The sequence below is a fragment of the Trachemys scripta genome, chromosome 1, assembly GCF_013100865.1.
Source record: "Trachemys scripta elegans isolate TJP31775 chromosome 1, CAS_Tse_1.0, whole genome shotgun sequence".
NCBI lineage: Eukaryota > Metazoa > Chordata > Testudines > Emydidae > Trachemys > Trachemys scripta.
In genome coordinates this window covers 157004682-157018887 of record NC_048298.1, presented here as the reverse complement: position 1 = coordinate 157018887, position 14206 = coordinate 157004682, and the positions used below count along the sequence as shown (strand labels likewise).

At 39.0% G+C, this 14206-nt stretch overlaps 1 protein-coding gene across 2 annotated transcripts in view; it reads left to right on the top strand.

The window, feature by feature from the left end:
- MORC1 (MORC family CW-type zinc finger 1) overlaps positions 1-14206 on the top strand; it is a 106002-nt gene that overhangs the window by 21439 nt on the left and 70357 nt on the right. For both annotated transcript variants that reach the window (XM_034790803.1, XM_034790792.1), the window contains exons 7-9: positions 1707-1866; positions 2812-2917; positions 5700-5825. In XM_034790803.1, coding sequence (XP_034646694.1) covers positions 1707-1866; positions 2812-2917; positions 5700-5825 — 392 coding nt within the window. The remainder of the gene's footprint in view (positions 1-1706; positions 1867-2811; positions 2918-5699; positions 5826-14206) is intronic.

The window sequence follows — 14206 nt, the reverse complement described above, 5'->3', positions numbered from 1 at the left end:
AGTGAAACCACCGCCATCCCATGAGAGAAACAGGCTTTGCTGGTAAAAGCACAGCTTTGCCAGTATAACTGCATCTACACTATGGGCTTCTGTTGGTACAGTTATGTCTGTTGGGGATCACACCTCTTTGCACCCTCAGTAACACAGTTATGCTGGCAGAGATGTGTAGTGTAGACATGGCCCAAGAGCTCATCTGAATGACCAAATACAGAACTGAGCACTTTCACTTGAACACTCAGTTTGAGAATTGAATAGAGATGGCTGTGACACCAGAAAAAAGCGAGAGACAGATGGCAGAATTTATTGGCGAGGCAGTCATCCTAATAGTTTCTGCTCTGTTTCAAATATGAAACCCATCTTCTCTTGAGTGTAGGTCATGACTGACAAATTACCCTTTTTACCCTTAAGTTGGGCTTAACCCTGGAGCTTATGAGAATGGGGAAGTAATAAATGGGCCACTTTCTTTTTATTTTTTATTTTATTTTTTTGCGAGGAGAGGAAAAGGAAAAAAACAGGTTTATACTTTCTTAGAGCTCAGCTCTCTTGCACCCCAGGGAATTTTTATGTCCCTAGCTAGCTGAGAATAGTTCCCTTTGTGTTTAAAATGAAACATTCCATTGGAAATGTTTAAAATTCAGAAATCTGCAAAAGGAGACATTTTGATATTCCCGTGTGTCTGGCACATCTATCATGTAAACCCTCAACAGTCCCACCCTATATTGACACACACTCTGTACTATATATGAAGATGAAGAGCTATTGTAAATATGACCGTGGATAGCCGTGACAGGGTTCTCTAGTGAGGTGGCTCTATATGTTTAATTTTGCCTTATTAGTATTTGTAAGCGCAACTAGCTGCTAAGGTGATGAACACTAAACAAAATATGAGGTAAAAGATGTGTGAATGTTTGAGATTGTGGTGTATGCTAATCTTTGTACTTCAAGTATAGTATAGTTTCTCATAATAGAAATGGGCTCTTCTTGACTAAAGGAAAATAATTGGATTTTCCAACGACTGTTTGTTTAGTCTACGCTTTTTCACCTTATAAGGCAACTTCATTGTTACATGTGTTCTAGATCTGTCTTTTTTAGGTATTTGGTAATGGGGACCATTTGTAGAGTCTGAGTACTCCACAGTCATTAATGTTCTTGTCCATTCCACACTCTGTGAGGTAGGGTACTATATTGGCTACATCTGATGCACAGAGACTTGGTTTATTGCCCAAGGTCACACATGAGGTCTGTGGTAGAGAAGAGAATTGAACCCAGTTTTCCAGAATCCCAGGTTAGTACTTTAACAACTATCCTTCCCTTCTAGGTTCCATGAATGATTTCCATAGCTAGACATTGATGTTTGCCTCTAAAATAATCCCTATTGCCAGGGCCTGAGAGTTTACTCTGCAGAGATTGTTGGCATGTGATACATTGTGGGATTGTAAGTCCCAGGTCGGGAAATAAAGAATCAAACCTAATTTTTATCAGATTTCCTCTGTGGTTTTGTTTTTTTGTAGCAAAGATTGATTTTAGTAGCTTTCTGTATCTTAGCTGTGTAAACCTGTTTATCTTAAAAATAATTTTAGGATTATAATTTCTCCACAAAATAATTAAAAGTAAAAGGACAGCAACAATCAAAAATTTCACCTTGGTCTTTGAATATTTAATATGTAATTGTCCCTGAAATATTTTTTTCATAATGTTTTTTGCAGCTGATAGTCCCAATAACCTCATGGTCAAGAAGTACTAGAAAACCTGTCGTAGGTGATCTTGAGAAATTCACTGTACAGATGTCTATCATCTTTAAGTACTCCCCTTTTAAGAGTGAAACTGAATTGCTGCAGCAATTTGACGCGATCTATGGGAGAAGTGGTAAGCTTTGCCAAACAATGCAATTTTCATGTAAACAATTATTTAAAATATAGCCATACCGATGTATCATTAGAGAAGCAATGTGCTTTTAACTCTCATGGAGAAGGTCAATTACTGAAATTCTTATTTGGTCAGACCTTTTTAATAAGAAGAAAATAAAAGGATTAGGGTATTTACCTTACACCCTGGTTGCTATTATAAAGAGAATAAAATGTCTGTTCTACTTGAATGCCAAAATTGAAATGTTTATATGGGGAAAAAAATCTAGAAAGAATGCTGAAATTCTCCATGCACTTTGGTCCAGACTACTTAGATTTCCTCTCCACTAGTTCTTCTTATTCGACTGGCCTCTTCTGTCTTTTCACACAGTGTAATGCTTAATGCAAGAGACTTGTCCTCTGCATCACCTTCCATCTGGAAGAGCCTCTCTCTCACTCTATATCTCCTTTCATAGTTCCTAAGAAAGTATCTGTTTTCTACTTCAGTCTTATCTCTGAATTCTCCCTCTCTCTTCTATCACTCTAGCTGTATGAATCTAAGGCCTTGTCTAGATGGAGAGTTAGTGTGCAGCTGGGGTATAAGTCTATGATGCACTAACTGGCCATGCGAAGCCTGCTAGTATGCCTTAAAATTCCCTAGTGCGCTTTGACCTTCTGCTGTTTGAAACTTTTATATCCAAGCTTGCTGTGCACTAACTGTATCTAGACAAGCCCTCAGTGTCTGTAAATTCAATTTGTATCAGACACGATACAATAAGTTGTACATACATATTTCCATGGTTTTTGTTTTAAACAGGCCACACAAATTGTAGCTCTTATTTGGATACTGTATATATTATTTAGACAGGCTAGACTAACATGATTAAAAAGTACAGAAGCACCTGAAAAGGATCTTTTAAAATATTCAAATAGTTGCCTTTAAAAGATGTATATTTTCTCTCCACAGGCACTTTCATTGTTATTTACAACTTAAAGCTTATGCTCAGTGGAGAGCCAGAGCTAGATATTAGAACTGACAGTGTGGATATTCAGATTGCTGGTCTTCTTGATAAGTGAGTGGCATAATTACATTACTGGAGCAAAGATTTGGATGAATATCTGTAATCAATAGTACATGGTTACATACACCAGTAAGAGTATTTTATTGGGAAACTGTCAATTGATTAGGAACTGAAAAACAGCATGGATATGTTGTCATTCAGAAATGAGAGCAGGGTGTCAAGGAAAAGAAATGCCTTTCTTTGACTGGGGGGTGGCGGGGTAACATAGGATCAAAAGGCAAATATGGTACGGTTGCCCAGTTGTGCAAATGACCTTTTTCATTCACTAATAAAACTGGGTAAACCATGCAGAGGAGAAATTGTACGACATATAAACATTCACTGCTCCCTGTGCTGTCTGTAACAAATGGATTGTATGCTCTGCTACCTCAGATGTCCCATTGTGATCAATGTTGAGGAATTGCCAGCCAATATTAGGGGCAAGTAAGAAAGTGAGCGCAGTTCTTTAAATGAGAGGTACAATGTACCCATTGGATTTAGATGACACTTGATTTAGTACATCATCTTTTCAAAGCATCCTGGATATTGGGCCCTCAGGTAGGTGGCCACAGTTTATTTCTGTAGGGGACTCACTAACCCAACAGGGTTCCACTACTCCTCACATCTATTGTCATTTTAAGAAAGGGATGATAAAACTTTCTGGTTCCTCTCTTCCTCCCCTTCCCCCCCTCACTTTGCACCTGACCTATTGCAACCCCTCCAAAGAGATTCTTAGAAAATACTAGGGTAAAGACTTCATAGTAATGGGATTCTGTTGTAAAGAAGCCTAAGCAAGTTAAAAGCCCAACTCCCGTTGAATTTCATTGGGTCTTGTGTGCCTAATTCCCTCGTGCTTCTTTGAAAATCCAAGGCTAAAAGACTTGGGTTTCTGAATAACAGCTGTCCACAGATCTCAAAGCGAAGATTATGCAAACCACTGTAATAATTTCTAATCCACTGGAGACAAAATTGATCATTCAGATAACTGTAACTTAGCTATTTGATCTTAAAATGCAGCTAGTTAAATTCTGTCTACTTATGACACAATTTTCATCTTCTCTGAGGCTGATTACTGCAGCACATTTAAAATTAATTTACAATTATTAATGCAATAATTCCAAGACTTGAGGTTCAGTTTTTAATTTAGAGATCTGAAAAGAGTTCACAGAACTAAATCTTGACTATAAGATAGTTATTCACAATTGAAATTAAACCTTTTCCGTACTTACATCTCAAGTACAATGGAAATTGTTTTGGGAGACATCCTATGTATTGTATAGATGGAGAAGTAGCAGTAAAGATGATGTTGAAAATAAGTGAGTGCACATTTAAATTAAAATGAGCAATTTAATGTAATATGTATTTTTCAGATGGGACAGTAAAGAGAAGGGACAATAACAAAAAAAATTAGATAAGAGAGGGAGAAATAATGGGCTGAGGAAGAGAGAAAAGGGATCTGGAGGGAAAGGAAATATGTGGAAAACTAACGGGGTTAGGAACAGAGGTTGTGAAAAAAGAATCTCAAGGAAAATGTTTGAGTTGGTGCCATTATCTGAGCACTTTCATAATACTACTGTGAATAACCCTGAGTTCTGTACCAGTAACATAATAGATAAGTGATGGCTGCCTAAGCATGTTTGCTCAAGCACCCTATGGGGACAATCCCTAATGTTGTGTGAAAGAAGCAGACAGAACTTGGTTGCAAGCAGTAGAGCACAAAGTGCAGGGGTGATGAATAAGCAGGCTCTCTGGCCTGGAGTGGAACTTTATGTAAGTGGGGACAGATGACTAAAAATATCAGCGGTACCTGTCACTATTGAGGGGTGGAGGCTGTTGGGTCTGTGCAGGGCATGCTTTATGGTCTTAAACATCTTTTGGCTGAAATATGGCATTGCCTCAATCACATTAGTATTTTAAACAAATAATATGTATTGCTCTACGAGAGAAATCACCAGAAATACTAGTCATCCTTCCCTAGTCCCTGGGTTGCTTCACTAATGATTTCTTCCCCACCCTGCACCCACTCACACTCTGCAACTTCCCCTCCCCTTTGGTAAGACAGGGAGCTTGTCTTCTGACTGGCCTCCTCCCACTGCCTGCATTCCATGGGTATAGAGCCCAAAGATATTGGCTGGAAAGTCTCTTGTTCATTCTATAGTTTAGGGAGGCTGGGGGCCTAGAGAGCCCACTAGGGTGAGAGTCCTCCAGAGTCTTCAGCCAGGAAACCAGGAAAGGAAGTTAGAGCTGAAGAGGCAAGACAGGGCTGGAAGAGCAGGGCTCTCTGCTATCCAGCCCAGCTCATCAGACTGAACTCCAGTCTCACACTTTCAAATCTCTTCCTTGTCTGCAAAGCACCATAGATATTTGTGTCATAATACAGTGGGAAAACTAGATTCCCAGGGTTAAGTAAGTTAGCTTCTTGCATGGTAATGTCTTAAGCCTGAAGCTGTGTGGCATTAAATCCCACTGTTAGTGAGATTTTCATACTATATGTCAACAGCATCCCATTATAAAACGAATTTCTAGCCAAATCAAGAACTGTACCGTAGTTTTTAGTGCCATCAGCTGAAACCCAGTGCACAAATTGCAGTTTATTTGCAAGGTTCTGACAAACCTACTCTGGAGAAAACCTTCAAAAATCTTTTAATACCTACAGAGAGCACTGCGGGGATCCAGCGCATTTTAGTTTAATGAGTCTGGGTGTGGGCACGTTGTCTTAGGTTATTATGCATCTAATTTCTCCATGTAGTAGAGTTCACGCTTTGTGGTCTTGCTTACATACTGGATATTTCAGCCTTCCAGAACGATGGTCACTCAGAGCCTATACAGCTGTATTGTATTTTGACCCGCATATGAGGATATTCATTCAAGCTGAGAAAGTAGAAACTAAGCGCCTGCCCTACTGCTTTTACAGACCCAGGTGAGTAAGCTTCCGTTGCTGTTACACTCTTAAATATTTTAATTTTCAAACCAGTGCACTTGAAAGCCTAAATAGCCTTTTTGTCATGGTGGGAAATTGATTTTGATGGCAATGTGACTTATAATTTAAACAAAGTTCAAATCGCATTGGCAGGCAGGTCTGCTAAAGTGTAATCATCTGTGACAAATGCTTGGCAGTTACCACGACCCAGGGCAAAGAACTTGCTACATAAGATAATCAACTAAAGGGGGATTTTTGATTTCACTTCGGTGCATCAAGGTGCTTCTGTTCTTGTACGAAAGATGCAGTATAAGATTATAGGTCACTTATGTGGTTTATGTGTAATGACCCCCTAATCCTGTTAATTTATAGTTTGTATGGGGTTGCTCCTAAAGTAAATCTAACTGAGCCCAGTTAGTGCACTGATCATATTCCCACTGTAGTTAGGGACCCAGCTCCTTCTTTTGAAGTCAGTGGCGAGACTCTTACTAAGTGCACAAACCAAAGTGATCAGTTACTTAGTAGCAAAATTTTTAACATCTTTATGGAAGGAAAAAATGGCTTTCATTGTGGGTATAACTGTGTGGTTGGTTAGCTGGTGTGTAGTCTGCAACAGAGGTGCTAATATAAAAAACTAGCAGAAGCATAACAGTGTAGTTGGGGACTTAGACATTGGAGTCCTGTTAAAACAGGCTTGTATTTTAATATCTAACATGAGATTTTTCAGACCATGTGTGTAGGGTTTCCAAGCACTAGAAAGATTAGTATACACAAATCTTGGGGTTTTCTAGTGATGCACGGTGAGATTTCTAAAGTGCACTAAAGTGTTGAAAATTAATTGGTCCATGGGGACCCTGCTGGTGACCTTTAAAGTAGTACTTTTTGAAACATTACTGTATTAAAGACTCATGAGGGAGCCTTTAGTGTGCACCAGCAGGGTCTACATGGACCAATTAATGTGCAAAATGTTAGTGTGCTTTAGAAATCACAGCCCCATAGAGTGCATTACCCTACGGATGCCCTTAGTCTTCATCCTGTGACTACCATGGTGGGCCGAGACAAGAAAAACTTATGGCTGAAAGCACAGTCCGATAGTTTCACCGAATTTAAACTGAGGCAAATGTTGTGGCCAGAAAGACAGATAAGAGGCATATTTTAGAACTTCGAACTAAAATATGTAGGTTATTACTTGGTGCCCAATTGAATTTTTACAGAAGTGCTCAGCGTTGGTCTAAGTTTGTTCCTATTGAAGTATGAGATTTTCTTAAAAGAGAACGGAGTTTGGCCAACATGGACTAATTTTGAAAATCCCACTCTACATGTTGTTGTCAACCACCCTAGGAAAATCAGTTTATTTACTAATAAATTGATCATGTCAGGGGGAGTCATCATGTATTCTATCTGGCATCACACAACTGGATTTTATGAAAGTTACATCTGTTTTCAAACTTGAGTATCATTTTTAGAACATATTGTATATCATGCTATGTAAATACATACATGTAACTACGTATAGCAATCCAAACTTGAGAGCACCACATATCTACTGCATAAGTTAAATAGTGTTCTGACCACTGATCAAAAGGAAAATGTCAAATCAGTGACTCTAGCTTCTACAATTTATACTTCTCACACTACAGATCATAAACTCGTGGCTTTTCTCCACTGACCATAGCTGGCTTAAAGATTCCTTAATGCCCTAGCTCTTCCTCAGTCGAAGATCACTCTAGCTTTACCCATCTCTGTTTTATCACCCTGTTGGGCCTGCTGTAGGGCTTTCTTGGAGCAGCTGACCTTTCTTAACCTTGTTAGGGGACTTGGATTCACGATAATAGTTCTCGGTTCCAAAGCCACTAGCTCTTATCCAAATACTGAGTACAGCTCCTTCTAATTGTGAACTTTCTTCTGTGCTTAGTAGATTAATAATAGAAGAGAGACAGAGCCTGCACTGTAGAGAGCACAAATCGAAGGTAGAAACAGTTCAGTCACACAATACAATCAAATGAATTACATCTCCAAATAGCTGCGAATGTGTTTGTACAAAAATTAAACTGGGTTAGATCCTGCATATGTTGGTGGATCACAGAGTTTCATGGAAAAGCAGCAAATGGAAGGATTTGAATGAGGCACAATTGAAAGGGGAGATTCAGAGTGCAAGGGGCATCTTGTAAAAATATTTGCTAAGTTAGAAAAGGATATCAAAGGGGTGCGAAGATTAGTAGCTTGGGATGAATGTAGACCAAAGTATTAAGGGAAATAGTAGGAAACAAGCTGACATGTAACCCAGTGGAATCATTCAATTTCTATCCTAAATTGTAATGTAATGTTGCTGTGTGGTGTTTCATAATTGCCACATTACATCTGAGAGGTGGCTGCCTGTTAAGTGGCGTGTCAAATAATCCTTTTGTGTAGTTTATCAAGTTAAATTGGAAAATACTCTGAGTTAAACGTGATTATAGAATTGTAAAGTCACTAATCTGTGGGCCTGGGTGTAACTTATAGCAGCAGATACCCCAGTGTAGGTAAGCAAACTATTGTTCTATAACTTGCCCCCACCCCGCCAAGTCAGTGCTCAAGGGGGAGAGACTGCTTTTCAGAATCCTGCTGGCATGTCTCAATATATGCCACTTTGTGACTGAAGCTTAGCATAACTTCAATGTTCGTGTTCTTGCAGTAGCGTAATAGTCCTCATATCAAGCTAAGTGTTAAAATCAATTTTGCAGCACCAAAAATATCGTTCCTTCTGAAAATAACTGCTGTGAATATCCCAATAATTGTAGAAGTGTGTGCTGTAGGTGAAATATTCACTCTTTCAATCACTTTCAGTATCTGTTCTATTTTAATCTCCTATATATTTTGCTCACTCAATTTGTGTGGCCCTCTTTATCTGATCACTGTTGAACATTGAGCCTGTTATCCTGGTTCTCAGTTATTTTTAATGGACTGTTTTGAGACTTTGTTCTATATTGAGTACAAAGTGTCAGTTTCCTTTAACATATTGTATCTGCTCTTGCTCACTTTTCCAGTGAAATGAGAATCCTTTCAGCCCTTACATTGTACTGTCATATTTTAACAATTTGTGCCAAATTGAGAACTTGATGTTAGAATGTAATGAGTTCTTCAGGATTCCTCATTATAGATCCATCTTTCAACAAGGAGTCCCCACCCAAAACCGTAAAATTAGTCTCTGCCACCACCTTCCCCTCTTCCTTCCCAACATAATTTTTGCTTCCTCAGTTTATGACTGGCTTTAAGTAGAAGTCAAGGAAAGCTGCTTGGGTAATTCCAGAAAATGCTGACTCTGTAGTCCATATATTGGTCCTATATCCTTTCTCAGTAGTGGAGATGGAGCGGGAGCAAGCATATCAATCACATTGGCCAGCTTGGAGTGGTGCAAATGGAGCCTTAATCCAGTCTGGAAGCAGCGGAGGCCTTGCCTCAGTCCTCTGCTGCTAATTCCTTGTTGCTTTATACTTAGTGCCCAACTTAGAGAGAACAAAAATAAAGTGCTACAGAAGTGGGAGAGAACAGAATATAGGTGATTCAGAAGCTTGGGCTCACACCTCTCCTGAGGTAGACATCACTTCTTTTCAGGCTGCCTCATTGCCAATCGGCTTTCCCCAAATATGACACCCAATGTCTGACTTTCCATTCTGATGAAGTTCCTTGGAAGGAGCTGTTGCTCCACTCTAGCTCAGAACTATGTTCTGACAGCTTCTTGTGCTCTCCAGGATGACTCATTTCTTTCTATGGCAGTTCATCTATCACCCAACAATCTGGGAAGACAGGCTTTTGATCAGGCCAGCTCTGTGGCCTTACAAACTTGTGTGGGGAATAACTGTGGCCACATTTCATCGTGGTGTTTTCTGTATAAGGGTTTTTGTTCTCTGCCAGTGAGAAGTGGCTTCTGTAATTTTCTCACCATTGGGTGCTTTGTATGGGACTATACCCTATATAGTTCATTTTCCCCTCATGCATTTCTGCTTGGTAACTTCTGCTTCCTGCCAGTCATTATTATGGATGGAATTGCCTGTGTTCTATAGTACAATAATGAATCCTGTAGCTGGTGGGACACATGCATTTTTATGTTATGGGTTAATAGTTTACACATCTGATCCCTTGCTTTCACTTGATCCACAGAACTCTTGAAGGAAAGCCAGGTCAGACAAGGGCACAGGCTCGTCTTACAGTTAATCGTTGGCTCATATATTTGTCTCCTTGACTTCCATGAGCTTATGGAAACTTCCACTTCAGTAACCACATTCCCTTCACACCCCCAGCCATGTAACCTCTCTGTTTGCTGATACCCCTGGCTATGCATTTATTTTTTCTGTACAAGATTGTTTCCATTTACCTCTCAGATATTATTCCTACAGTTTTCAGTGAACTTCATATTAACTAACCTTTCCTCTTCAGTCTTTGTCATGAAATCGCAGATGATGACATTAAGGGGGTGCAAATTGTCAGTTTGCATCAAGACCTTTGAAAATGCTCCATCAAAATCACAACAGCTAAAATATCATGCTGAATTGAACATTGTGCATTCAAAACTTGGCTTACAGAGCAACTGACAGTCTCTGTTAGAGGCCATACTGCCAGAAATATATTTGTATTAATTTATAACTCTGCCACATGGGCACTTACAGGTTGCTATATTAAATATGATAAGTTCACCACCACTATTAATACTGGTTGGTACATTTGATAGTAGTTTTGGATGTTCCTGTGTAGGAGAGTGAGAACTGACAAAAACAATTATGTAACAATATTTTCTGTTGCTCTTTCCTCAATCCACTCAGATTTTCTACTATTTTTTTTCCACTAGGAAATAAGTTATGGGGACTAGTTATGTCCCTTGTGATTTTTTTTCTTCCTCCTTTTTTCAGTAGGAGTTTCAGATTGAGCTATAACATCTGACTCTAATTTTCCCATGTACAAGAGCCAAGAGGAAGAAGTATAGCAAACACAATGCCCTAAAGAAGAGCTCTGTGTAGCTCAAAAGTTTCTCTCTCACCAACAGAAGTTGGTCCAATAAAAGATATTACCTCACCCACCTTGGCTCTTTAAACACAATGCTTAATAATTTTCTCCCTTGGAACTGGAGGCTTATGGTCCATCCTATATTTTAGCTTACTAACTTCTTAAAGTAAATATTAATGTTAACGCATACATTTATACTGCAAGATACTGGAAGCTGATTCTGCCTCTATTAGTTTTAAATGTCTTCAGTATGTAATATATCATTATGGTTTCTCATTATCATACCTGTGAAAGGATAGTCAACAGACTTTCTGGCGGGGATGGCAAATGTTCATGAACATCTTGAAACAATAGTAAAAGGGCTAAGTTTATTATTTTGAGGATGCCTCACCACAGGTTATGTACAAATGATAAGAGAAGGATTGAACACAATATTACATTAAACTTACCAGTGCAACATTTAGTACCAAGTAACTTACATAATTGTTTTTTTCCGGTATGGAAATTTCTCATTGTTTTTGCAAAGCATTTCCATAGAAATCTCAAGTCCTTTGGTCAGTCTATTAATTGGAAAAAACAATTGGTTTCTTTCTGTTTCTAACTCTTAAAACCTAGATGCCGCGTTCTTGGATGATTTCTCTCCCGAACACAATAGAATAGTTACCCTCTTGGTTCATCTCTCTGATATCACACTAAGTACAAGATAAATCTTTGCAAGACTGTTTTAAATTATTATTCTTAAATAGTACTTTCATCCACGGATCTCAGATCAGTTCCAAAACACATGAATACTTAACTTCAAACTTGGTATTAGGAAGAAGTGTTCAAATGAAACATCATTTAGTTTACTAATTTTCATTGTGTAGCTAGATTTTCATTTAAATGCTTATTGTTTAGATCAGATTCTTCAAGGTAATTAGGAAGTCATGAAATCCACCCTACAATTGTTTTTTGTACTTCAGTATAATAACAAATCCAGTGACAGTTACTGGTTTCCATATTCATAGGTAGCTTATGCTTCATGTTGTTTAAATAGCATAAATTGACCATGTAGACTAGAAAATGCTGTTACATAAATACACTCTTCTGGTTATTTTCACAGAATCATTAGTTAAAGACAACCTCAGGCTTGTCTACACTATGGGCCCTGCAGTGGCATGGCTATAGTGCAGTGGCGCCATAATGTAGACACTTTCTACAGTAACACAAGGGATTTTTCCACTGCTGTAACTTGTCCCCCTCCCCGAACAGCGATAGTTAGGTTGACAGAAGCATTCTTCCATCGACCTAGCTGGGTCTACATTGAGGGAGCGGGGTAGGTATGCATAGCTACAACATGGATTGTCACACCTTGAGCCCCCCAGCTATTCAACCTAAATTTCAAGTGTACACCAGGTCTTAGTAATGAGACTAATTCACTTTTCAGATGTTGGCAGCATCGTTTGAGTGTATCCCAGCATGATAAATCATTTTTAATATTTAAGAACCCTTTTCCATTTCAGTTTTATCTGGAAAAAAATGCTTCCTGTATTAGCAATTAGTAGTCTATCCTAATTTCAAACTAATGCTTGAGATCACAATATTGCTGCATTTAAAAAAACAAAAATAAAACAACTCCAGTTCCATCTCTTATATGCAGCGTTGTCATAATGACATCTCTTTTCATCTTAGTTTCCTCCATTGAGCACTTTGGCTGCAGTCAAAAGGACTGCAAGGCACTAAAATATTAATCTGCATCACGAACATTAAATTTACAAACTTGTTTGTACACTTTTGGTTATAGGCCATTCTTTAATTGAAATTAGAGTAATTAAAGTGATTTTACTGAGGATAGTAAAAAACATGCATGTAAATAGGTGGCATTGTGTAAAAAGTAATTGATTTTAAATATGCTGTTATAAAAGTTGTCCCCGACTTTTTAAAATCTGATACTTTATATATACAATTGCATGTGGAATACTTTTCACTTGAAGTACAAATTCCTTTTATGGATGATGATAAGCATATAAGGTCAAATCCTGCTGGTTGGTTACTACAGTTAACTTGAGTGATGCTATGTGTATGAGTAAGGTGAGCAGTCAATTGCTCCAATGGCTTGATATAATTGTGTTGGTATACATTAAACTATGTCATTTTGGAATTCACCCAGGCCAGTAAGGGGTTGGGTCACCGTCTTTTTTTGTAACCCTGGGTATCTGGTGGTTATGCAGTGTTGGTCCAGAGCTCTGACACCAACAGGCTGGTAGCAGCCCACAATCCTCACCCTGGCTTTGCCCTGCCTGGTTACTCATTGCAGACTGACCTTAGTGTCCGTCCAGCCCGGAAATCACCCTACTGCTGGGACCAGTGCCTTTCCCTGGACTCTCACAGAGAAAGTGTTAAGTTCGCTGCCTCTGAGAGACAGTGAAACACTCCAACCTGTCAGCTTTCTAGAAGCACACACTTTACTGACTTTACACAGCTCTGGTGGTTTTTAATGAAAGCAAAATGAGTTTATTAACAAAAGAACGTGGATTAAGTGATACACAGTAAAAGGGTTAAAGGTGGCAAATCTAAAAACTAAACAATCTAGAAAGATACAGTCTCTGTTCCAGATCATTTCTCTCATCCACAATCTCCTTTCCAGCTTTTACTGGCCAGGAACCATCACAGAGATCAAATTGCTTGGTTCCTTTGTTTCCTAAGATAGAATCTCTTTCTGTTCCTTTTATCCCCAAAGGGATTTTCTTTGTCTTACAAGTCGGAAAGGCCTCCTCTGGATTCAGTCTCTTGTTTCACTGGGATGCAGGAGCCATGTTAATTCTCTGTGTCTAGAGTTCAGGATCAGGATAACCTCGGCTGATGCAGCTTGATGTTTTTGTTTACTGCTAATATGTAAATTGAAGGTTACCTACATGCCTCCAGCTTCCATCCAGGACACACCACACGATCCATTGTCTACAGCCAAGCTCTAAGATATAACCACATTTGCTCTAATCCCTCAGATAGAGACAAGCACCTACAAGATCTCTATCAAGCATTCTTAAAACTACAATACCCACCTGCTGAAGTGAAAAAACAGATTGACAGAGCCAGACGAGTACCTAGAAGTCACCTCCTACAAGACAGGCCCAACAAAGAAAATAACAGAACACCACTAGCTGTCACCTTCAGCCCCCAACTAAAACCTCTCCAGCGCATCGTCAGAGATCTACAACCTATCCTGAAAGATGATCCTTTACTCTCACAGATCTTGGGAGACACACCTGTCCTCGCTTACAGACAACCCCCCAACCTAAAGCAAATACTCACCAGCAACCACACATCACTGAACAAAAACACTGACCCAGGAACCTATCCTTGTAACAAACCCAGATGCCAACTCTGTCCACATATCTATTCAAGTGACATCATCATAGAAC